At 37.5% G+C, this 26,751-nt stretch overlaps 1 protein-coding gene across 6 annotated transcripts in view; it reads right to left on the bottom strand.

The window, feature by feature from the left end:
* The window catches only part of DYM (dymeclin), a 398,885-nt gene that overhangs the window by 263,318 nt on the left and 108,816 nt on the right, over positions 1-26,751 (bottom strand). For all 6 annotated transcript variants that reach the window (XM_007974061.3, XM_007974066.3, XM_007974065.3 and 3 more), the window contains exons 7-8: positions 17,503-17,628; positions 15,666-15,808 (exon numbers count right to left, since the gene is read on the bottom strand). In XM_007974061.3, coding sequence (XP_007972252.1) covers positions 15,666-15,808; positions 17,503-17,628 — 269 coding nt within the window. The remainder of the gene's footprint in view (positions 1-15,665; positions 15,809-17,502; positions 17,629-26,751) is intronic.

Here is a 26,751-nt window from a genome sequence, read left to right as displayed (position 1 = left end):
GAATCGCTTGAACCTGGGAGGCGGAGGTTGCAGTGAGCCAAGATCGCACCATTGTACTCCAGCCTGGGTGACAGAGTGAGACACAGTATCAAAAAAAAAAAAAAAAAAAAAAAAAAAAATTCATGAATACTTTTCAAGTTAAATATAGAGAAATATTTTACAAAAATCAAAAAGAAAAGGAATGTAAGTTTTCAGTGGCTTATTTTGTAAAACTGAAGACCTCAATCAAAATGTCCCAGAATTAATATATTTGAAAAAAATTCCAAATTATAGAAGAAAAACATCAGGTAAAAAGATGTTTCACTGCAATGATACTTAAGCAAGCATTTATAAACCATCTAAATGCACATAAGATGCAATTTAAATAAATGACAGTAAATCCACACAGAAGAGATAATAAAAACAATGTTTACTGAAGTTTATAACAATATGAGAAATGTGATCAAGTTTACAGCTAAACACAACAGGATGTATCATCACATCACACAGAATAGTGTTGCTGCCCCAAAATGCTCTATGCTCTACCTACTTATGCATCTTCTCCTCCCCCTGAAACCCTGGCTATCACTGATCTTTTTACTGTCTCTATTTTTTTTTTTTTTTTGCACTTTCCAGAATGTCATATAATTTGAATCATACAGTATAGACAGCCTCTTTAAACTGGCTTCTTTCCTTTAGCTATATGCATTTAAGGTTCTTCCATGTCTTTTCCTGGCTTAACAGCTCTTTTCTTCTTATTGCTGAATAAAATTCCACTTTATGAATGTACCACAGTTTGACTCATCTGTAGAAGGACATCTTGGTTGCTTCCAATTTGGGGCAACTTTGTATTTGTCTAAATGCTTAGTACTGTACAACACAATGAGTAAACCCTAAACTATGGATTTTAGTCCAAAATAATGTATCAATATTGGCTTGTCAACTGTCACAAAGGTGGTACACTAATAGAAGATGCTTACAGGGGAAACTTGAAGAGGAAATGCGTGTATGAGGACTGTATGCATTTTCCACTCATTTTTCTGTAAACCTAGAACTGCTCCAAAACATAAAGTCTATTAATTTTTAAAGTAAAATGTAAAGAATGAACAGGACAAAGGCACAACCATAAAGAGAATGACAGTGGAGCCCTAAGTGGTTGATGGATTTTAACAATTTCTTGTATAAAGTTAGCAGTGAATGTGGTGAGACACAGTCAAATTCTCAGAGAAGAGGATGAAAAAAACTCCCAGCAGAGTCTTTGGCAGGGGGTCCAGAAGTAGAGAAGGCATGTGAAATGGGGCAAGAGTGAGAAGTGGGCCTGGAAATGAAGGTTTGTCAGAAGTCTTTAAGTAAAACAATCACCTCATATAAGGGTACTGACCTAGTCCTTAGTCATCCAGATTTTTTTATTTTTATTTTTTATTTTTTATTTATTTTTGTGTGTGTGAATTCTTACTCTATCGCCCAAGTTGGAGTTGCAGTGGTGCAGTGGCACAATCTCAGCTCGTTGCAACCTCTGTTTCCCAGGTTCAAGCAATTCTCCTGCCTCAATCTTCCAAGTAGCTGGGACTATAAGTGTCTGCCACCATGCCCGGCTAAGCCATCCAGATTTTCAAGACTGCTCATGTCATTCTAACAAAGGCTTGATAGCATTCATCCTTTTAACAAATATTTAGTATCTCCCATAACCCAGGATCTCTGCTAATGCACTGAGGGTTCAGGTACAATAAGCAACTCCTGCTCATAACACATTCTTCATATTCTAGCAGGGGACACTAGGTAGGTAACAGAGAGGCCTAGAGCAGTTTAAGAACCCACGGCTACCCAGGAAAACAGATGATTCTACACAGACCCTACCATCTCTCCACTCTAATTCTCTACTCCATTTCATTCTGCTTCACGCCTACACCTGATACCCCACATCCTTGCCCCAAGGTCCACAAACTCATGACCACAATGCTTCTCCTGGAGCCACCACTGCTCACAGCATCATGGCAACCCAGAGATGCAAGTGGTTGTTCAGGGCAGCATCACACACAGAAGCAAACTAAGGCAGGAAATGCAGGGGCTATTAAGCCAACCGCAATGAAGAAGGATCCGAACAATATGGGGGACTGAGAGAAGACAATAGGAGACCTGAGAACAAACCAGGTCTAGAAATTATCTTTAAGCCGGGCGTGGTGGCTCACGTCTGTAATCCCAGCACTTTGGGAGGCCGAGGCAGGCAGATCATGAGGTCCGGAGATTGAGGCAATCCTGGCCAAAATGGTGAAACTCCATCTCAACTAAAAAAAATTACAAAAATTAACTGGGCATGGTGGCGTGCGCCTGTAATTCCAGCTACTTGGGAGGCTGAGGCAGGAGAATCGCTTGAAACAGGCAGTCAGAGGTTGCAGTGAGCTGAGATGGCACCACTGTACTCCAACCTGGTGACACAGCGAGACGTCATTTCAAAAAAAAAAAAAAAAGAGAGAGAGAGAGAGAAAGAAATTATCTTTAAAAATAAGGGTCCCACAATTTTTTATTTAAGAAATTATCTTTAAAAATAAGTGATAACGCCACAATTTTTTAGTTACTCACACAGCATCTCTCTTGATCAACACGCGTATAAATAGGTAACATTATTTCTACTTTTAGAAACATTGTTGCAAAGCTTTACACTTTGGAACAGTTACTATTGAAGACACCTGCTCTCTTAAGGCTAATATCTGCTAGTCTACACTTTCTAAAATAAACAAACTAGATACAAAGTACAGCATGAGGACTAGAGTTAATAGTCCTGAAAAGTGTTAATAGGCATGAAAAATGGTACTGATAGCTAGCAAGGCTTCCAATTTGATGAAGTTATGGTGAAGGGTACTACTGGGGTTAATCTGCACTTATTATCCTTTTTAATAATCTAAAAAAGGGGGAAATTACATTAATTTTGCAGGTAATTTTGCAAGCTGAAAGGCTAAAGGACCATGAAACAAGAAAGATAAAAACATTTAAGGCTGTTCGGAAAACTAAAGAAATTGACATAGATGAGAGGGAGAAAAAAAGATGAAGTAAGTGAATGGTAAACAAGTATTTATTGCCGGGCGCGGTGGCTCAAGCCTGTAATCCCAGCACTTTGGGAGGCCGAGACGGGCGGATCACGAGGTCAGGAGATCGAGACCATCCTGGCTAACACGGTGAAACCCCGTCTCTACTAAAAATACAAAAAACTAGCCGGGCGAGGTGGCGGGCGCCTGTAGTCCCAGCTACTCCGGAGGCTGAGGCAGGAGAATGGCGTAAACCCGGGAGGCGGAGCTTGCAGTGAGCTGAGATCCGGCCACTGCAGTCCAGCCCGGGCTACAGAGCAAGACTCCGTCTCAAAAAAAAAAAAAAAAAAAAAAAAAAAACAAGTATTTATTTTCAGCTCTCATTTTGTTCTGGACACTTATCACACGTTATTTAAACGTGACAAAAGCCCACAGACAAAGATACTCTAAGTTTCATTTTTAAATGAGGAAACTGGGACTCAGCAAAGTTAATAACTTGCTCACGGTGACTCAATTTGTAAAAGGCAGGGCCTGGTTTCCAGCTGAGACCTTTCTGATGCCAAAAGTCATATTCTATTCCAATCCACCACCCTGTTGGTGAAGAGGGACAGTGTTTCTCTCCCTCTCTTCCTTTTGTCAAGTATGGGACCCCTGTGTCCTGCAGAAGTGATGAAGGCTGCTAAGCACCACAATGAATGGCACCCTGCTCTCTCTCTCCACCACTTGTCCAACTGTGTTTGATGGGCCTTTAAGGACCATGGTCTCACAAAGACTATGAACAAGTACAACAGGGGAAAAATGCAGAGCCATGTGCCATAATCCTATAAAGCATCATCTTTCTGTTTTTATAGATAGGGAAAAGCTTGGAGAAATTACAACTTTCCCAAGTATAGAGCTTATTAGCGTGCAGTCAGGTCTGATCAGACCCCACATTCTTCATATACTGTCTTACCTAGCACTTCTGGAAGGACTAAGGATTAAAACATATATTTTTAATAGACAAACTGAAATTTACAACAGTAATTCATCCTCAGAGTGATTCTATTTTCCCCCAACGCTTATTATGAAAATAGTCAAACATACAGAAAAGTCAAAAAATTCTATAATGAATACCCATAAACTCAGCTCCAAGATTTTACATTAACATTTTGCTGTATTTGTGATAATATCCCTATCTATCTATCAATCCCTCTATTCATCCATAAATGTAACTTATTTTATTAATGTATGTCAAAGTTAAGTTGCAGAAACACAGTGATTCCATTTTTTTATTATTATTATTTTTTAATCAAGATAGAGTCTCGCTCTGTCGCCCAGGCTGGAATGCAATGTCACGAACTTGGCTCACTGCAACCTCCATCTCCCAGGGTTCAAGTAATCCTCTCACCTCAGTCTACAGATTAGCCAGGATTACAGGTGTGACATCACATCCAGCTAATTTTAGTATTTTTAGTAGAGATGGGGTTTCACCATGTTGTCCAGGTTGGTCTTGAACTCCTGAACTCAGGTGATCCGCCTGCCTGGGCCTCCTAAAGTGCTGGGATTACAGGTGTGAGCCACCGTGCCTGGCCTGATTCTATTTTAAAAGGGGAAGCTTTGAATAACTCTTAACATTAGTTTTTTAATAACTCAACATTAATCTTTGAAAAAAATATTTATGTAATTATAAATATTAAGAATTATCCATGTAAAAGGTGGTCTCAAAGCTACACAAGCTATAGTTTTAGGATTTTTCCTACTATACACAAATTATGTCAGTGAGTAACCTTGAATAAATTTAATCTTTAAATTTACTCCAAACACCCATTCTGAAATTAACATAAATTAAAACAGTTGCTTAATAAAAGTTACACTCACTTGACTGGGATATAATTTAACAGTTTTAAAGCAAATCAGTTTTAATTACTTCATTTTTCAAAGAATAAGATTTATAGTCTCAAAAAATAGAATTCCATAATTTCAATTTCAATATTCTCACTTTTAAATATTTTTAAATTCTACAATTTACAATACAATCTCAAAAATATATTAAATCATTAGCACCAAATAAATGGCACCTGTAGCAAGCCTCAGAAACTTATCCCAGGATTTCATCTGCAATTGATTGTTTTATTCTATATTCCTCCTGGTAAATACAAACTAATTCGTTCTTCAACTATTTGTAGCATGAAAGAGGCCATCAGTCTTCCCTTCAAATCTGTTAACAAGAAAATGAGAGTAGAAGGTGGGCATAATGACTCCTAAAGCCAATTCTGGGAGCTGGTTTAACAGGGGTTGTCAGCAAATTACGAGAACAAAAGATAACAAAGCTGTATTTTGACATTAGATTACTTCCAATGAATACCATTTTTAAAACACCTTTTAAGAAGTCTAAAATCTGAAGCCATACTTTTGTCAAAGAGCAATTTTTATTACTACTCTACAACTAAATATAGTTCTTTTGCATCATAAACACTATTCTAAATCTTCAATGTATCCCTGCAAGGAACCACTGCACAAAAACAGTAAACTGAAATTACCTATATTTTATAAGTCACAAAATGAGTTCAATCCTGAAAAGGGGGGGGGGGGGGAGTCATTCTTTCTGTGAGCATATAAAATCTTTCAAATTATTCCAAATAGAGATGAAATAAGAATATAATTATTGTTTATTAAGCAGTTTCTTTTTTGAAAGTTCAAAGCATTTTAATTAGAAATCTGTTATTTTCACAACTATGCCCGTTTCTGATTGCCACAGACTTTTTCTCTTACCGTAGTTTTTCTCTCTCAATGAGTCACCCTAGAAAAAGCCAAAACTGAACAGAAAAATAACAGACAAGTAAAATACATTATAATTATTGCATACCATACCCATCACAATGAATTCAATAGTTTTCTCAAAAACAGAAATTAGGAATATGAGTTTTAATCTTCAAGTTCTACTGTATTAATTTCTCTATCATAGCATTTGCCTAAAGAAATAAACACTCCTTTGGCCTTACAATTTGGCTTGGACACCCACCATTGCAAGCAAAGGAAAAAAAAACATTTTGGATGGCTCATTCAAATGGAAAAACCATATATCAGAAGTTATTGTGTAAAACCTCAGAACTTGTGGTGGAAAATGAAGTTTGGCAGAACACATTTAATTAGATTTGACTTTTCAAAATATGAAATAATTATAATGACATTACAGCTTTGTCTTATAACTTAAAACACAGAAGAAATTTCAAAGTCAACACTTCCTTGCTTCATCCCCTTTTTAGACATTAGAGAAAAATATATTAAAAGAAAAGGCCAAAGTGGTAAGGATAGAATCAAATGAAAAAAAAACCAAATAAATATTACAACTTATTTCACCTCATGATATCAAATTTTCAACATATTTCTTTCATCATCTACCTGAATCTCTATTATACATTTATTGTATACATTATTATATGTATGTTGTTATATTACAACACATACAATATATACCAAACATCTGATAATTTTCATAATTTATTTACATTAAAAATCTGAGGAAACTTGGAAATCATAAGGCCTTTATTTTTTCAGTACTTTGAAAACAAAAGTTATATCTTAAATATTACCACGTAATAATATCTGATACTAATAGTGACCATTTACTGTATACTTCCAAGGTACCAGTCTTTTTCCTATACATTTGCTCATTTGATCTCAGCAGCCCCACAAAGGAAGGTATTATTCTCATTTTATTGTGAGGAATTTGAGTCATTGAGAGGTTAATAGCCCAAGAACACACAGTTAATAAATAGCAGGTCTGGCATTCAATTCTAGGTCTACCTAACACAAACATCTGGAGTCCAGTTCATCCCTCTTGTATAATACCAAATTATTGTAACCACAGCTAGATCCTCCTACAAAGGACAATGTAAGTGGTGGCCCTCAAAATTAGAAAAGGGGATAACCTGTTTCAATCACAGAATTGTTTTCTGAGGGACTCCTTACATATTTTGGCCTGTTTTGTTTTGTTTCGTTTTTTGTTTAAAAAAAAAACAAAAAACAAACAAACAAAAAAACAAGTTGGCAGGGTTAGAATGGGTAGTGAGTGATCTACTTTGGCAACAATCCTTACCATTACCACTAAGCAGAGCTGTAGTTTAAGATGATGACTAGAGCTGAAAGGTGCCTTAGATGCCAACATACAAAAGAGATCAGTAGCCTTCCAAATTGAGAATTTCAGTGAGGAGCATTCCAGCACAACCTACTTAATACCTGGTATGGACTGAATTTTTGTGTCACCCTCAGAATTCCTATCTTGAAGCCATAGCTCTCAATGTGAAGGCATTAGAAGGTAGAGCCTTTGGAAGGTGATTAGGCTTTGATGAGGTCGTGAGAGTGGAGTCCCCATGATGGGCGTAGTGCCCTCATAAGAAAAGACCAGAGCTTCCTTTCTCTGCCCTGTGAGGATACAGCGAGAAGATAGACATCTACAAGTCAGGAATAGGGTTCTACACCAAGAAGTGAATCTCCTGGCACCTGGATATCCGACTTCCCAGCCTCCAGAGCTGTGTGAAATATATTTCTGTTGTTCAAGACACCCAGTCTACAGTATTTTGTTACAGCAGCCCAAGCTGACTAAGACAATACTTTACCATCTAACATCCTGTCCCATCACATAACAAATTATGGAAGTAGGGGTCTTCAGTCATTTGCTTTATAAAACATCTTTAACGGATGGGCATGATAGCTGATGCCTGTAATTCCAGCACTTTGGGAGGCTGAGGTGGGCAGATCACTTGAGGTCAGGAGTTCAAGACCAGCCTGGCCAACATGGTGAAATCTTGTCTCTAGTAAAAATACAAAAAATTAGGAGTGGTGGCAGGGGCCTGTAATCCCAGCTACTCAGGCGGCTGAGGCATGACAATTGCTTGAGCCTGGGAGGCAGAGGTTGCAGTGAGCTTACATCACACCACTGCACTCCAGCCTGAGTGACAGAGCTAGATAGGCTCTGTCTCAGGAAAAAAAAAAAAAAAAAAAAAAAAAAACTTTAATATGGCAGGGTGATATGCTTGTAGATTAAAGAAAGAATTAACTATTAACTGCCTTACAGACTATACTTAAGGCTACCCATAATATTGATATCATTGATTAGTTTGAAACATTCGAAATATTTATAATTCCGGTTGAGTCCGCATCAAATGTTTTCTTTATTAAAATCTTTAATTGGCAAATTTTATAAATAAACTGTCAAAAAAGCAAATAACCTTTTAGATAAATTAGTCAATAAGAAATGGTACCATAGTGATTGTTGTCAAGGCAAGTTCACTTAGGAAGCAAGGAGAACTCTCGTGTGGGCAATATCTGTTTAACAATCAAATTTTCCTTCTTTAACTGTTATTGGCCACATTTTGCACCACATAAAATGAAAAGCCAATTGGAGAAAACATGGCTGGCATATTCACTTTTGTCAGTTTTTCAAAATATTTTAACATAAATTTCAAATTTGAGCAGACCAAAAAGATCCAAAGTTCTTACATTTTTAAATTGTCTTATATAAATTTGTCCAGGATTTTCTGATCATTAGCTGTTGTTCTAATTAAATTTATTTTCTTTCTTTCTTTCTATTGTAACTAATAAGCACCAGCACAGCTTCAGGGCAGAAAACAAAAACAGTTATTTACATGAGAACAGATGTTGTATAATTTTCTATTTTGTATATAATACCTCACTTATTCCTCACAATAACTCTGTTCAAATGGTCTTATATTTGTCAGCATTACACATCAGGTCATGAGATTTTAAACGCTGGAGAACTTGGTAAGGTCATGCTGAGGTATGATTCTATCCCAAATCTTCTGATTCTGATTATCAGGCTCTAGAACCCACCCTTAGCCACCAGGATGTCCAGGAGTGGGAGATGAGGAAAGGCAGCTGAGAGGTCCCGGGGCAATAATAATCCAGGGTGAAATATTGGGGGGATTTGAATGCCCAAGAGGCTCCCAAGCACCTCCCACCACCAGGGGTACTACTAGCTCTAGTTTTGCAAAGATTCCTGTGGGTAAGTCCTAAAACATAGGGGAAACTATGGGAATCCTTATTCCTTATTAACTCTAAAATCTGTTGCCTGACAAACCCAGGCTACTGCCCTCACAGCAAATCCTTATCAGGCTTCTAGCAGATGAAATATATTCTATAAAGAAGAGTCAAAAAATCCCTAGTTACATTCACATTTGTTGTTATTTCACATGTGACATCTGTAGAAACACTCCGCTCTCCACACAAGAATTGAAATGTGCCACTACTCTCTCAATATGGTACCAAGGACACAATCCTGAAGAAAAGCGAAAATCCCCCAAAATATAGGTTTAATCATGATCTGGAGCTGAAAATAAGAGCAAATCCTGGCTACAATTATGGGCCACACACCTAACAAAACTGAATCTCGCTGAGCTACACTGAGAGCTGTACCTTTATATATAAAGTATGAAAGAGGAAGATAGGACATAAAAACTACAGATATGGAAAAGACATAGATGATAAAATTGGCAAAAATTTTATTAATAACTGAATATTAGCACCAAAACAGTTAGTGTGCATTTAGGTTAATTTTTTAAAATGCAGACTCCAAAATCAGGGAAGTTAGAGTTCCAATTTATTTATTCCATGCTAAAGTACTGTACTCATTGTCAGACTCAAAAGATTTATCCTGAAAACTGGACCTCATCAGCAACAGAGCACACTAAGAACAGAAACCTAGGTAATACATGAGGAGGGGATCCGTTAAATCCATTATAAGCTGCCTCGAAACAATACATTTCCTCAGTAGTTAGTAGCACTGGCTCAACCACATGCCATGAAAGGCCCACAGCGGAAGAGATTCAGGCACTGGAAAGGAGGATGCATTCATCAGTGGTGCTGAAATGGCTCGGATACATCAGAATCACCTAGAATAATTACTGAAGGTGCATATTACCAGGTCCCACCTCATGTCTAATGAATCAGAAATTCCAAGTTCTAACTACAACGCATATTTCTGTTTTTAAAGTATGCCAGGTGGTTCTGGAATTCTGTGATTCAGTAAAAAGTTCATTTAAAAATACCACATTAATTAAAATTGCAACACCTTCTTCTAATTAGTAAAGTAATATATCAATTGATTCATTTTCCATTTTGTCAGCACATTAGAAGAATATTTAAACAGAAAGGAAACAATTTTTTCTTGTACTGGAAATTTATGAATACAAGTTTGCTTGCACCTAGTATAGATAATACAAGATAAATATATTAACATATAATTCATTCTAACCCCTTCTAGTGACTTAAATAAACCACACTTGACACATTTGAAAAAGCTTTTAAAAAAAAACTAAAATCTGTAAGTTAATTTCTATTACACTAATTTTAAAAACTTACTAGTGGTAATTACAATGTCTTAGTAATTCCTCCAGTTATTTATCACATTCTGATTGAATGCCAACCAAGCACTCACTGAGGACTGCAGTGCCAATAATAAACAGGAGGAAGAAAGGCGGATCCCACCTCATGGGGCTTTTAGTCTAAGATAGATAAATTGAGAGCAGAGTGGTTACAAGAATACCTAATTGTAAAAATTCAACTTAAGTGAAATACAAACAACGCTATACTCAATAAAGGAGATTTTAAAATACAGAGGAAAATATCCATTTTCTTATTTTTATTGACTTAGAAGCAAATGGCTTTTAAGGACAGCTGGATGCTAAATTTACTGAAGCTGACAAGTATACTGTGGTAGCATAAGCGATATCCTCTTTCAGGAAATACACATTAAAGTATTTAGGAGTAAAGGGATATTACAATGCACGTAACTTATCCACAAACGGTTAAAAAAAAGTGTGTGTGTGTGTGTGTGTGACAGAGAGAGAGAGAGAGAGAGAGAAGCAGGGGGGAGAGAGAGAAGAAAGTACAGAATGAGACAGAGGAGGAGAAAAAACAACAAAACAAATGGGATAAAATATTAACAGTAAATCAATCTGGATAAAGTTACATATAGTTTTTTGTGATTTTTGGGGGGGGGACTTTTCTATATGCGTGAACTTATTTCAAAATAAAAAATACTTTTTTAAGTAGGAGGATGGAGATAAATGGGAAAAAAGATTGTCGTTCATTCTTGAACAGGAGTTGTGGGTAGATGGGAGTTCATTCTACCATTCTCTCTACTCTATATATCTTTAGGGTGTTTTTTGTTTTTTTGAGGCGGAGTCTCTATCACTCAGGCTGGAGCGCAGTGGCGTGATCACAGCTCACTGCAGCCTCGACCTCCCAGGCTCAAGCGATCTTCCCACTTCGGACTCCTCAGTAGCTGGGTCTACAGGCGTGCACCACTACGTCCAGCTAATTTTTGTATTTTTTTGTAGAGGTGGTGTCTCACTATGTTGCCCAGGCTGGTCTCAAACTCCTGAGCTCAAGCGATCCACCCACCTCAGCCTCCCAAAGCACTGGGATTACGGGCATGAGCCACCGTGCCTGGCATCTACTCTATATATCCCTGAAATTTTCTGTAATAAAATGTTAGAAAAGAAAAATAAAGAATAAATGAAATCAGGTATGTAAAGTAGCTACCACAGTACCTGGCAAATAGAAGGCATTCAGCAAATGACAGACATCGTTACTACAACTGAGTTCACATCTATCTTGAGCATTAGCTTTTGGCATTTAATTGCACACCAGTATTCACTACAGTCCACAGATGTTGGGTGGCGCTCTGCTGGATACTGCAGGGGACACCCATACAAGTCAAGGAGCTTATGCCCTCAGGACTTGGGTGACCACAATAACAAAAGGCAAAAACAGCAAAGGCTCAGGGGTCTGATGAACTGAGCTTAAGTTAACAAGCCAACATCATCTCTTTCCTATGTAATCTTACACAAAATAACGTATTAACCAGGAAAATCTCTTCACCCATCATTAAAAAATTAAAACCATCTATTTCAGATAGATGAGCCTATTATGAGAATAAATGAGATGCTCAAAAGTGGCACTGTAAACTCATATTATATGTTAGTTCTCATTTTTTTCTATGTGGAGCCAACATAGGGAGAATGATGCATGTACGTAAGTTCCTACAAAGCAGAGTGATACAGTGGTAAAGCGTTACAGGAAAAGATCTCATGTAGCCAGGAGGGCCAAGGAAGTCTTCCTGGAGAAGGTGGAACTCAAGACAGTCCTTAATGGATGAATAGGCAGAAAATAAAGAGCCAGAGAGAGAAGTAAGGAGGACTCCAAGCTACTGTTCTATCCTAGCAAAGGCAAAAAAAGGAGAACATCTGTATAGCAAAAGAAACTACCATCAGAGTGAACAGGCAACCTACAGAATGGGAGAAAAATTCTGCAATCTACCCATCTGAAAAAGGGTTAATATCCAGAATCTACAAAGAACTTAAACAAATTTATAAGAAAAAAATCAAACAACCCCATCAAAAAGTGGGCAAAGGATATGAACAGACACTTCTCAAAAGAAGACATTTATGCAGCCAACAGACACATGAAAAAATGCTCATCATCACTGACCATCAGAGAAATGCAAATCAAAACCACAATGAGATACCATCTCACACCACTTAGAATGGCAATCATTAAAAAGTTAGGAAACAACAGGTGCTGGAGAGGATGGAGAAACAGGAACGCTTTTACACTGTTGGTGGGAAGGTACACCAGTTCAACCATTGTGGAAGACAGTGTGGCAATTCCTCAAGAATCTAGAACTAGAAATACCATTTGACCCAGCCATCCCATTACTGGGGATATACCCAAAGGATTATAAATCATGCTACTATAAAGACACATGCACACATATGTTTATTGCAGCACTATTCACAATAGCAAAGACTTGGAACCAACCCAAATGTCCATCAGTGATAGACTGGATTAAGAAAATGTGGCACATACACACCATGGAATACTATGCAGCCATAAAAAAGGATGAGTTCGTGTCCTTTGTAGGGACATGGATGAAGCTGGAAACCATCATTCTGAGCAAACCATAGCAAGGACAGAAAACCAAACACCGCATGTTCTCACACATAGGTGGGAATTGAACAACGAGAACACTTGGATACAGGGTGGCGAACATCACACACCCGGGTCTGTCGTGGGGTGGGGGGTAGGGGGAGGGATAGCATTAGAAGAAATACCTGATGTAAATTATGAGTTAACAGGTGCAGCAAACCAACATGGCATGTGTATACGTATGTAACAAACCTGCACATTGTGCACATGTACCCTAGAACTTAAACTATAATTTAGAAAAAAAAAAAAAAAAAAAAAGAAGAAAGAAAAAGGAGAGTATCAGGATGCAACAAAGTAACAGAGTCTTTCACAGAGTCTCAGAAACAAACAAAAGGATAACCAAAAACACATCTGTAAAAGTAAATGAGAAGAAACTGCAGAAGGCCCTGCCTGACTCATAGGAGGGTCCAAGCAAGTGGTTCACTACTCATCCAGCCGCAGTTCCAGTACAAGGATTCTCCTCCTGCCCTGCCAGTGCCAACAAATTTCACTCCGAAATTGTATGCTTTTTTTACAATAAGGCACTCTGTTTCAAAGGAAATAATGTAAGCAACACATACAATGCACACACTGCTATGAAAAGAAATGCTTGCTATATCCAGGAAAACTTCAATCCCAACAAAAATGAATATAATCAAAATGAGTTTATAATTTACACTTGGCTTTGGAATATAATTTTTTTCAGTGAGAAACTTCCAAATCATATTTTCTAAAGCCAATAGTAAAGTAAGATAATTCTTTAACTACCAACCAAAAGATCATCAGAAGTGATCACACAACTTAATTCAAATGCTGGCAACTTGACTGACTTTCCTGGAACATAGATTAACTTAAAATTACATGACTGTGATCATTTTTACATTTCATTTTGCCCACAGTACATAGCTGTGTTTTTTAGGAGAATGTCCTTTTGTTGTTTTTTTAATAATCCTTTGAGTCACATGTATCATGAAATAATGAATCCATAATTACTCCATCTTGATTTATACTTTTACATGAATAGTTTTATAAAGATTTGGGAAGAAAGCTGTGTAAAATGTCTTGTGACTATATAGCATACTAAAAACCATAAATCTATTTTAATGCACTTAACTGAATATTAAATTGTAAAATGATGAGGAAAAAAAAGACCATAGAAAGTTATGTCGTAATAATGTCAGAAATCACCATTCCAACCCACCTTCTCACTAAATAGACAAGGAAACTGAGGGCTAGGAAAATTAAGGGGCTTCCTTCCTGCTATCTAGTTAGGAAACAATTTTGGCACCTGGCACACTAATGACACCACATACAATACTGGGTTCCTCCTGATATGACACATAACTGAAAGAAAAACCAAAACCCATACACAAATCTATGTTTACTTTTTAAAAAATGCCAAGTATTACCACTGTGTTGAAGAAAGCATTTACAGGCTTATACTATCTCTGCCACCTCAAGAAAACCTCTAACCATATTGGAATATTGGGAAATATTCAGCTTTTAAATACTTATACCAGTTGAATGATTTTTTAAAAAAAGAAAACAGTAACAGATCAATTAAGCCTTCCCATGGGACACAAAAATCCCTGAAATAATGAGGAAACTGGATAGGAGTAACTCAAAGAACCTATGTAGGTGTGGCACTCTTGGCAGGCTGCTCAGCACCAAAGGCAGAAGTGATCACAAGTGTGACTCAATTCATAATATTAAAAGAAATCAAAGGAAGGCAAATCTAAGAAAGTCTGGTTCACTGATTAATTCTATCAATTAACAGACCAAGTCTACTGCTTTTTAAAGAGGACTCTGAATCCAAAGAAGCTCCCAACACTGGTTATCTAGTAAGTTATTGCAGTGCAACCTTTTCATATCAAACTGATATCCAGCTGGAGTGTAGAGCATGCCACAGCCATAATGCAGCTGTGGAAATCTGTTCCATTTGACTCTGTCCTGCGTGATTAAGGAGAGGCAATGCTGCAGGTTTAGGAGTAGTAAGAAGCTCCCAGGCAGACCTCACAAGTACCAAAGTGTCGCTCTAGGAAGTTTCATTTATATAACTTCACATGACCCAGGCCCTCCACCAGAACTACTCTCTTACTTCTAGTGTCTGTAGTCCAAATACTGTGAAGTGAAGCAGAAATGAGGACTTACTGCAAGGTAGGGAAGAGCTTTCTTCACTTAAGAAATTTGCACGCAAACAAACAGAACTCAAGTTTGTGCCATTTCACAGCTTATTACAAAATTCTGCAAAATATTCAGCTGTCACTGAATAAAGCACTTAGTGTACTAGGAAAACTGCACCTAATTAGTCACATAAAATCCTAACCAAAAAATACCCTAAAATAACCTAAAAGAGATTTTCTCTTATAATACAAGTAGTGTTGTACATTTACAAATGCTTAATTTTATTTTCATTGTACAGCTATAATTCATGCAATATGTATATTTATGTGTAAGCATTCTTCCTGAAAAACGATGTTTTGGAGGTAATCTATTCATTATTTGCATACATTTAACATAAATCACTGCACAAAACAGAAAGTTTACTATTTTAATTACTTTGTTTTCACATTTAACCAGCTGCACAAATTCAATGTAACTATTAATGGCAGCAGCCAAACAAACAGAATTTCTTATGCCTAAATAGACAAAATTATGTGCACCAAAGAATTGAAAAAATCTGATAAAACTTACTTGCTACTCCTGATGCAAGTCCATAAAGCAGTCCTCCCCCATCCGACTGCTGAGGGAAAACATGGGTTCCTGGAGGAGGTGGCTTTTCTTGTCTGATAAAGTTATATAATAAGGTCTTCACAAGTTTGCTGGTGTATGGAAGACTACACGAAAAGGAAAAAAAATCAAACTCATATTTATGGGAGTCATCTAATTCTGAGTAACAATACAGAAATAATTCTGCCATTAACACTATTAATATAAAAGGGCTATTGGTACAACTCACAGAAATTGAGCACTGTAATGTAACAGTGAAGACCATGGGCTTTGAGAGCAATTCTGAGGCTTAATCCTGGCTTTTCTTCTTACCACATCATAAAATATTGATCAAATTACTTAAATCCTTTTTTGTTGTTGTTGCGGGGAGAGACAAGGTCTCACTATGTTGCCCAGGCTGTTCTCAAACTCCTAAACTTAAGCGATCCTCCTGCCTCGGACTCCCAAAGTGCTGAGATTACAGGCATGAGCCACCATGCCCAGCCCACTTGAACTCTTGAACTTCAGTTACTTTTTCTGTATTCTGTATAACACTGTAAGCTATTACAAATTTAGTGCCTAACACATTATCTGGCAGTTGAAGGGAAGTAGTAACACGGAATCGGTAGAAAAAAGCAAGAATTTAAAAATAACAATAGGACTACATTTTTTAAGATGAAATTATTCAATTATTCAATTGGTATTAAACTAATTCCTGCAATCTAGAGTAAGCTTTTTAACAGATGTCTTTAATGTACTATTGAGCTTTTTAAATATGGTTTCCAAGACGAACCACAAAAATAAGTAAAGAATATATTATGGTTTAAATATTTGGCACCATAATGATACTATAAAAACCTTACTTAGAAAATAAGAACACTAACACTCTCTATGTCTATTTTTAAAAAGCAACTTGAATACTCTCGTACTATAAGGAATGAAGTTCACAGTCTTGTTTTAGCAAAGATGCACACAATCCCACGATGCCAGCACTACTTCAAATCACGGTCATTCTGAGAGTCTCTGTCAGAGAGGCTTCCGATGCAAACCTCTGTCTCCAAAGTCCAGGTCCTCTACCTCTTATCAGTGATTTTCAAATATGTTCAAAGAACATACATGCCACAGGAATAATCAGGGTGGCAAAAAGAACATGAAGAAGACAAAGCTCCCACTACCTGAGAACTTTCCTCAAAGGTACTTTATTTGGATTTGTTTTACATTTTTAAAGTTTTATGAAGATTATGTTAATACAAGGTCAGGTATGTGCATGTGTGTTGGTCATTTGCATCCCCACCCTCTAGGAGATCGTAAGCTTCTGCTCAAGATCATAGCCCCACAGCCTAACATGCCTGGCACGTGGTTAGCACACAGTAAATATTTGCAGGCTCAATGAAGTAGAAATAGTCAGTGAAGAGGCTGTTGGAGAAACCCAAAGAGACTGAGGGGGCACAGATCACAGTTGTTTCACAGAGACTGCTGAGAAGAAAAAGATACAAAAATAATCTGAATAACAAATATGACTTGACTGTTTAAACACAGAAAGAATGAAGGAGAAGGAAGAAAAAGATTATTTCAAAGTTTCGATTCTACGAAGCAACCACTGGAGAAGGTAATGAAGCTAGGGGACAGGAAGAACAGGGAGGATGGGTAGATGGCACAGGAAAGCAGAATGCGGTTCCCTGTACACTGGGTTTAAAGAGAGAACAGAACAACTAGAGGAAACACCTGGTTGGAGATACGGGACGATACTCAGGTAAGAGGACAAGACTAGAAATACAAATTTATACAATGAAAACTAGACATATTTAAAGTAGAAACATACCATGGACCTCGCATCAAATACTTGTGGCTGATGCTCTGTCGCAAAACTTCTTTGTGGAAGAGCTGGCAGGAAAGGAAAACAACCATTGTTGATATAGCTTCTACTGATATTTCATATGTAATATCTCTGAAATGGAAGAAAAACAGAGTAACAATCACTTTGGAAGATCAGGACTCTATTCTTTTCTAAATGAACTGTACATTTAAAAACTCAAATCTAAATATTCAGTATTTTCAGGTTACTGAGAAATATTAACATAAAAATTAAGTCAAGCAAAAATATTAAACTCCTTCCCTGTCGTTAGCTGGTATATTTGGGTTAGTTATCCCTTTATTTCCCTATTTTCCAGTTCCCATCTCCTATTAGATGACAAGTCTATTTGTGTATAATGGAAATAGTTACCAGCAGTGTTCTGCTTTGAAGATCCACTCTAGACCTCTATGTTCATTTCTGTTTAGTGATAATACAGATACTCAGATTGTAAAGCTGAAGAGAAGTTACAGTGTAGGGAAGAAAACAGTGCCTTTTCATGTTGATGATCACTTTACAATCAGAACAATAATACACCCTAGATCTTGTGTCTCTAGTGACTACCTTTTTCAAGGCCAACTGTGCATGTTCAGCAAAATATTAACAGTAAACAAGTTATTCCTATTTTATTAAGCATATTTTAACTATGAAGGGTTACTCTGTCCTCTCAAGATCATAAATCCCTTTGGGAAACAAGTCTTAGATCAAATTAAAAAATTCAGCTGAACAGAAAGCACACAGAGGAACAAAGGCATCCAGAAATTTCTAGTTACTGCAAAAGTTTAAACAGTATTATAATGGGGTACATGTTAAGACCAAGGAAGTAGAAACCTCAATAACACAGCAAAAAGAGCAATAGCACCAAAAGAATACTAAAATTTTTTTATAAAAATGAAATAATTATGAAAAACAAAGAAAAATACTTAACACCTACTTAAACGAAAGCTCATTAAACAAATTAATGATGACTTGATTCTAGAACTGGAAAAATTTAAATTCTACCAGATATCTCAAGGAGTTATTACTGATAGGAAATATGTTTAAAAGGCCAGGCTCGGTGACTCACACCTATAATTCCAGCACTTTGGGAGGCCAAAGTGAGCGGATCACCTGAGTTCAGGAGTTTGAGACTAGCCTGGCCAACATGGTGAAATCCCATCTCTACTAAAAATACAAAAAATTAGCCACAGGCATGGTGGTGGGAAACTGTAATCCCAGCTACTTGGGAGGCTGAGGAAGGAGAATGCCTTGAACCTGGGAGGCAGAGATTGCAATGAGCCGAGATCGTGCCATTGCACTCTAGCCTTGGCGATAAGAGCGAAACTCCGTCTCAAAAACAAAAAATAAAGAAAGAAAAAGAAATATGTTTAAAAATGACATATAAAAAAAAAACACACAAGAGGCCAGCGCAGTTAGCCTTATTACATATTGAATAAAGCTTAGCTCTACTCAGAAATCTGACTTTTAAAGTATTGTAGAACAATCTCTTTCCTGAAATTTCCATAATCACTGTTGCAAAAATTAATCATGTAAAAAGCAATTCTTGGGCACGGTGGCACATGCCTGTAATCCCAGCTACTCAGGAGGCAGAGGCACTAGAAATGCTTGAACCTGGAAGGCGTACGTTGCAGTGAGCTGAGATTACACCACTGCATTCCAGCCTGAGCAACAGAGTGAGACTCTTGTCTCAAAAAATAAAAATAAAAAATTTAAAAAATAAAGCAATTTTTGTATTTGTTCTTCTTTCATGAATTGAATGAAAGACAAACTTGATGTTTTGTGTCATGTTATCATTTACTAATGAGGATTTGATTTGGGTGCTCAGAACCCCCAAAAATTTCGTATCACAATAATCATTCATTCATAACATAGCCCACACCTGTCTGGAATCCATACTCAATAGTCACCTGGCTAGGCTTTTCACTTGGGTCAGGGTTTAAAGCCAAGTTCTGACGTAACAAATACTTGGCTGTGAGTTACAGCCTATTTAGATAGGCAGATGGATGACTATGTCCAATACATTTGCAACCATATTCTGTCTTTTTTTTTTTTTTTTTTTTCTTTTTGGAGACAGGATCTCGTCTGTCACCTAGGCTGACACCTAGTGGTGTGATCTTGGCTCACTGCAACCTCCACCTCCCGGGCTCAAGTGATCCTCCTGCCTTAGCCTCTCGAGTAGCTGGGACTACAGGTAGATACCACCATGCCTGGCTAATTTTTGTCTTTTTTGTAGAGAAGGGGTTTTAGCATGTTGCCCAGGCTGATCTGGAACTCCTGTGCTCAAGCAATCTGACTGCCTGGGGATGCCAAAGCGCTGGGATTACAGGCATAAGCCATCGTGCCAGGCCGCAAATGTATTTTGTCATTGCATCAATGATAAAAAATCAGCTGCAGTGGTTTACAATTTAACATCTTACTCTATGCCCCAGATCTAGAAACAAATTGTTTTACTAAATTGAATTGTTTTAGTTTTGTTTAAACTAAAATTTATGACTATTAATAAATACTAGGTCTAATAACTTTAGGGAAGGAATATGTATTTAGAAAAAAGTGTTGTTCTCCTTCAAAATTAATTGGGCCAAACACAATCAGAAGTGAGAGAACAAAAAAAGTGTTAACCTTGGATCATCCTTTCTTACCATGGAATTGTAGAAATGTACAAGAATGAAGAGTAGAGAGTTTGACGCTGGGAGGTAAGGAAAGCTTCCAGCACATAAGAATACTGAAGCAACATGACAATAAGAGTCATGCCAAGCTAAAAACCCATTTCCCCAAATTCCTAAACAGAACCATGTGTGTCTTCCATAAGCCCAGAGAAACAAATTATGTCAAATTGCTTATCACACAGTATATTTGCTCATATGTTGTTCAACAAATATTTATTAAAAATTTATTCTTACTATGTCTAGACAGGCATTATGTTACATATTGGGGACATATCCATCAACAAATAGATAAGGCCTTATTGAAGCTTACAATTTAGTGGAAAAATGAAAAATCAAATAATAATCACTCCAAAAAGGACTATAAAGGAAAAGAACAAGTAATAACAAAAGAGGATTACAGGACACTCTGATATTAACCATGGGATCAAAAGAAAGCTTCCCTTAAAAAGTGGCATTTAAAACGTAAAGTATGAGTGGCAATTACTTACAAATCTTTCTTTCTTGCTAGAATATATGAGACTCTAGCTAGAGACTCTTTCATTTTTGCTGTTGTTTATATTCTCAATCCTAGTATGTAAGAGGTACTTAATGGATAAATAAATGGAGAGATGGAGGAATTTTTACTGTTTTCCTTTTGACTGGAAACTTATTGAATACCTTCCTTAACAGATCCATCAGCATAGCATACAAGGCATACACAACTTAGAATAGCAAAGAGGAAGAAGAATGCTGAGGTCACGTAATATGTGTTCATAAGCACAAATGGAATACTCATTGCAAAAAAATGTAAACAGAATTTCATGAAAGAAGGATCCAGAATGTTGTTGACTGGCTTACAGCTGTCCTCTGTTGATTTTGTCTGACCAACATCCACCTCCCCTTCTTCTGGCAAAAGCAGCCCTTTTGTCCCCCTGAGAACCTCCCTCGTCTCCATACATGTGGATCGCAATGGGCATGACTCTGCTTCCTGGTGTTAAGAGGTGATCCACGTTTGGCCAATAAAAATGGTCCTTCTCAAAATCCTTCCCAGCACTTCTGGAACTATCAGAAAAGAGACACTCTCTCCTTCTGAGATTGTGAGTGCTAAGAACCATGTATGCAAAGAGCTGCCACTGGTTTTCTGTCGATGGATCCTGCCTGAGAACGTAGACAATTGAGAGGACAATTGAGAGGACAATTGAGAGGACACAGCAGTGACAAAAGATTGAGAGGGAAGGAGCAAAAAGGAGAGAAGAGAGGAGTCCTAGTGAAGAGTCGACGGAATAATCAGACATAGAAAAAGAAATTACTATGAAATCCGACAAATCCCATGAAAGAATATGAACTATCTGTATTAGGAACACAAAGATAACAGCAACCAACTCTGCCTAGGGCAGAACGGAAATGCTTCACAAAGATGATGATATTTCAGCAGAGGAAGAACAAGGCGGCGGTGAAGGGCATTAAAGTGAAGAAACCATGCAAAGGCAGCCACAAAAAGGTCTGGTAGTTTTGAAGGAAAATAAGAAATTCAGTATTGATCAAACAGATTACAAGAAGGTGGGGGCAAGAGGTGGGAGCAAAGGGACTCAAACTGGGAGTTGATAAATTAATAAAATGGAAAAAGTATGTATATATTGGAGAAGTGAGATTAAAACAGTTATTAAAAAATCAACAAAGTATTCAAATTAATTTAAAAATTCAACTAGGACAGATACAAGATCAACTTTGAGAAATAAATAAATAGCATTTCTCCTTAGCAGCACTAACCAACAATAGTAGATTATCAAAAACAAAATAGCATTTTGCAAGACTGCCAGAATAACTAGAATGTTTGGAAATTAAGAAGTCATAGGACCTCTATGAAGAAAACATTTTAAAAGGACACAGTGGATGATCTGAACAGAATGACAATACTATGAAGATAATAATTCTACCTAGATTAATACAGAAAGTCAACGAATCACAACCAAAATCCTCACTGGACTTTTCTGAGGAACCGCATAAATTGACTCACTTTTATGAAATAATAAACAAATAGTCAGGTCAACCTTGACAATAAAGAGTGAAGAGGGGCACTTTCCCTACTGCATATCAAGCCACACTATACAGCTGTAGTAAGAAAAACAGCATGGTATTTGTACAAGAAATAAACAAACCAAAGAACCCCAATTGATAATTCAAAGACAGACCTGTGTATATATGGAAACAATATACAATAAAGATGACTCCACAAATCAATGGAGAAAAACAGATTGTACAGAAGATGGTAATGAGAAACACCTCTTTTATTTCATAATGACAGATCCCTACACTTTACGACATACTCAAAGACCTACTACAGAAGACTTAATGACTTAGATGTGAATGATAAAACTAAAATTGATAGAAGGAAATGTACAATAAATTTGTAACATAAGCACAAGAAAGGATTTATTAAATAAAAGTCTAAGAACACAAACTACAAAGGCAAAAATTACACATTTAATTACATCAGAATTAAAGATGACTGCTCAGCAAATGAATCCTCCGACAAAGTTAACAGGTAGATAATAGACTGAAAGAAGAACAAGAAACTAATATCAAGACTATTTCAAGTAACTCCTGCAAACAACCAATACAAAGGCAGGAACTCTGCTAGAAAAAGAAATCAAAAGATATAAACAGGCAATCTGAAACAATGTGATATCCCCCTATGCCCTAGAGAATGTAATGTGTTGCCAGGCATGTGGTGATATAAAAACCCTCATGCTCTGCTGATGGGAATACTGACCAGCATAGTCAGTTTTAGAGAACCTATGTCCATTCACACAGACACACACGGGTGCATGCATGCATGCATGCCAAAGAAAAATCCAGAGATATGTATGAGGAATATAGTAGGTAGCCTCTAAAATGACGCCCAATCATGCCTGCTTCCTGCTATTCATGCCCTTGTGTAATCCCCTCCCCTCACGGAATACAACAAAAGTGAGAGTTAGGTCACTTCTGAGAGATCAGCTTACAAAATGACTACAATGTGTGTTGAGCAGCCCCTCTTGCTCTTCCATTTGCCGGCCAGTTGCCTTGCTGCAGGCTAACGTACTGAGGACCACACAGGAAAGAACTAAGGGAGGCATCCAATCAATAGTCAGTGAGGAACTGAGGTCCTCAGTCCAACAACCCTTGAGGAGCTGAATCTTGCCAATAGCCAAATGACAGACCTAGGAAGCAAGGCGTCCCCCAGCTGAGGCTTCAAGTGAGACCACAGTCCCAGCTTGACTACAACCTCATGTGACACCTTGAGTCAGAGGCTTAAAGCTACGGTATACTCAGATCTCCAACCTAAAAAACTGTGCAATAGTATTCGTTGTTCTAAACAGCTAAGTTTTGGGTAATTTTTATGCAGCAATAGATGAACAACACGAAACATCCATTATTTGTGGGCATGCAAAGTTGGAGGCAATCCAGGTATAACCGAGGAATTAAATAAGTAAAATGCGGCAGAGCCATATATGGAGCAGTTTTTTTTGTTGTTGTTGTTTTGTTGTTGTTGTTTTTTTGAGACAGAGTCTCACTCTGTCTGTCGCCCAGGCCGGAGTGGAGAGGCACGATCTCGGCTCACTGCAAGCTCTGCCTCCCAGGTTCATGCCATTCTCCCGCCTCAGCCTCGCGAGTAGCTGGGATTACAGGTGTCCGCCACCACACCCAGTTAATTTTTTTGTATTTTTAGTGGAGACGGAGTTTCACCATGTTAGCCAGAATGGTCTCAATCTCCTGACCTCATGATCTGCCTGCCTCGGCCTCCCAAAGTGCTGGGATTACAGGTGTGAGCCATCGCACCCAGCCCACGTGGAGCAGTTTTAAAAGCCACAGACTAGATGTTCACTTTGCACCACAAGTAACTCTTAAAAACAGTTTTGAGAGGAAAAAAGTAAAAAAACAGAATGAGTTCTATAACACAAGTCTATTTACATATGTTAAAAATACATGTACACATATGAATAACATTTTGTACTTGAACATATATAAATAGAAGTAAACATATTAAACACACTAGAATGGCTATTTATGGGAAAGAAAAGGAAACAGGGAATGGAGATAAAAGAGAATAAATGAATGGATGAATAGTAAATGGAGGAAAGGACCGGCCTTACAGGAGCTGATGATGATAGTGCTAAAGAATGTGACAAATTGACAAATTCAACCCTATGTCTGATGAGTCTAAAACCAGGGCTTGTGGGATGAAAGGAGGCATAAGAGGATGGGGAACATACTGATGTGGGAAAATGTTTAAACTAATCCAGGAAACAATAGATGTGTGCAATAAATCATTTGGGGGGACATAATGAGGACATCCACTAAAACAGCGACAACATGAATGAAAAAGCAATCAGACTTGAATAACATTTAACAAAATAAAACTATTACCACTCAGTGACTGATCAGATACTTAAAATGGGCAAGAAAAATAGATTAATTGAGAAAGACTAAGCTTTCTAAATTTAGCACCCAGAGATGGTGATGCCATTAGCTAACTCAAGAACACAGGAAATGGAAAATTGTCATACATATAGTCAACACTCATTATTTACAGATTCTGTATTTGTAAAATCACCTATTCACTAAAATTTATTTGTAACCCCCAAATCAGTATTGCAGCACTTCTGCTAACTGAACTAATCTACATTAATTTTCTAACTTGCACCAAAGAAATCCTAGACCAAATTTCATAACAAAAAATAGAAAGTAAAAAATACCAAATGAATTCACAGATAAATTACACTATGACAAAGATGATAAAGGCTGGGTGTGGTGGCTCACACCTGTAATGCTAGCACTTTGGGAGGCCGAGGCATGTGGATCACGAGGTCAGGAGATCGAGACCATCCTGACTAATACAGTGAAACCCCATCTCTACTAAAAATACAAAAAATTGGCCAGGCGTGGTGGCACACACCTGTAGTCCCAGCTACTCAGGAAGCTGAGGCAGGGGAATCGCTTAAACCTGGGAGGTGGAGGTTGCAGTGAGCTGATATCGCACCACTGCACTCCAGTCTGGGCGACAGAGTGAGACTCTGTCTCAAAAAAAAAAAAAAAAAAAAGATAAAATAAAAAGCAAGGTATTTCCCTTGTGTCACTGAGGAGGAGTCCAAGATAATGCCTGCATAGCAAAGCCTCATATAAAATTGACTATCCAGACATAACATGAAGTATGGAATTTTCTTGAAAATAATCCCAGAGATGGAGGGAGGGTGGATGTGGATGGGGTATTCATGAAACAAGAGTGGCCATGAGTTGATAGTTATTGAAGCTGAGTGACAAGCACATGGAGTTTCGTTATTCTCTCTATATTTATATGCTTGAAATTTTCCATAAGTTCAAAAATATAAAATAAAAAATTGACTATTTATGAAGTGACTGTAGACTATGAGTTTGGGGAGGTCAGGAACCTCTCTCATTCCTAGCTCCTCCCACAGTTCCCAGAAAATAGTAGGTATTTAACAAATATTAGAATGAATGAACCATTGAAAATTCTGTACTTAATAAATCTAATTTGCTAAAGGTGTCTACTCTGAGAAGTTGAATATGTTCTATCAGCACTGTATTAGTTTTATATTGCTGCCATTAACAAATCATCACAAATGTAGCAGCTTTAAACAGCACAATTTGTTATCATACAGTCCTGGGGGTCAGAAGTCCAGTACCGGTCTCATGAGCCTAAAATCCAGGTGTCGGCAAGCTGCATTCCATTCTGGAGGCTCTAAAGAAGAATTCATTTCCTGTTCATTTGGGTTTTTGGCAGGACTCATTTCCTCATGGTTGTAGAACCCAGGTCCTCGTTTTCTTGCTGGGTGTAAACTGAGGGCACTTAGGGGTCACCACATCCCTTGGCCCATGGATTTCTTGCTCCGTCTTCAAAGGAAGCAAGGGCTTTGAGTGACTCCTTATATCACATCTCTCTGACCCACTCTGCTTTGCTCATTTAAGGACTCATGTGATTATAGACTGGGCCCAACAGGATAATGAAGACAGTCTCTCCACTAAAAGGTCTTTAACCTCAAACACATCTACAACATCACTTTTGACATATAAGGTATGTTACTCACAGGTTCCAGGGATTAGAGCATGCACATCTTTGGGGTTTGGAATGGCACTAGTCTGCCTACCACTAGCATGCAGTAAGAATCAGATTATGTGCTAATTTCAGTAAGAACCAAAAATCTGCCTACCAGCAAGCATAAAAATATTACTCATTGTTATACTCATCTGCCAGATTAGGTGGGGAGGTGAGGATAATAAAAATACAGTCATGAGTCCATAACAATATGTCAGTCAACAATGACCACATATATGATAATGCTTCCATATTATAATGCCATATTTTAAGGTACCCTTTCTAGGTTTAGATATGTGTAGATACATACTTACATTGTGTTACAACTGCCTACAGTATTTAGTACAGTAACATGTTATACAGGTTTGTAGCCTAGGAGCAACAGGTTATACTATTCAGCCTAGGTGTGTAGTAGGCTGTAACATCTAGGTTTATATAAGTACACTCTATGATGTTTGCACAATGATGAAATTGCCC

The sequence above is a fragment of the Chlorocebus sabaeus genome, chromosome 18, assembly GCF_047675955.1.
Source record: "Chlorocebus sabaeus isolate Y175 chromosome 18, mChlSab1.0.hap1, whole genome shotgun sequence".
NCBI classification, from domain to species: Eukaryota; Metazoa; Chordata; class Mammalia; order Primates; family Cercopithecidae; genus Chlorocebus; species Chlorocebus sabaeus.
Note: the sequence above shows the minus strand (reverse complement) of the source record. Positions and strands in the feature narration are given on the sequence as shown.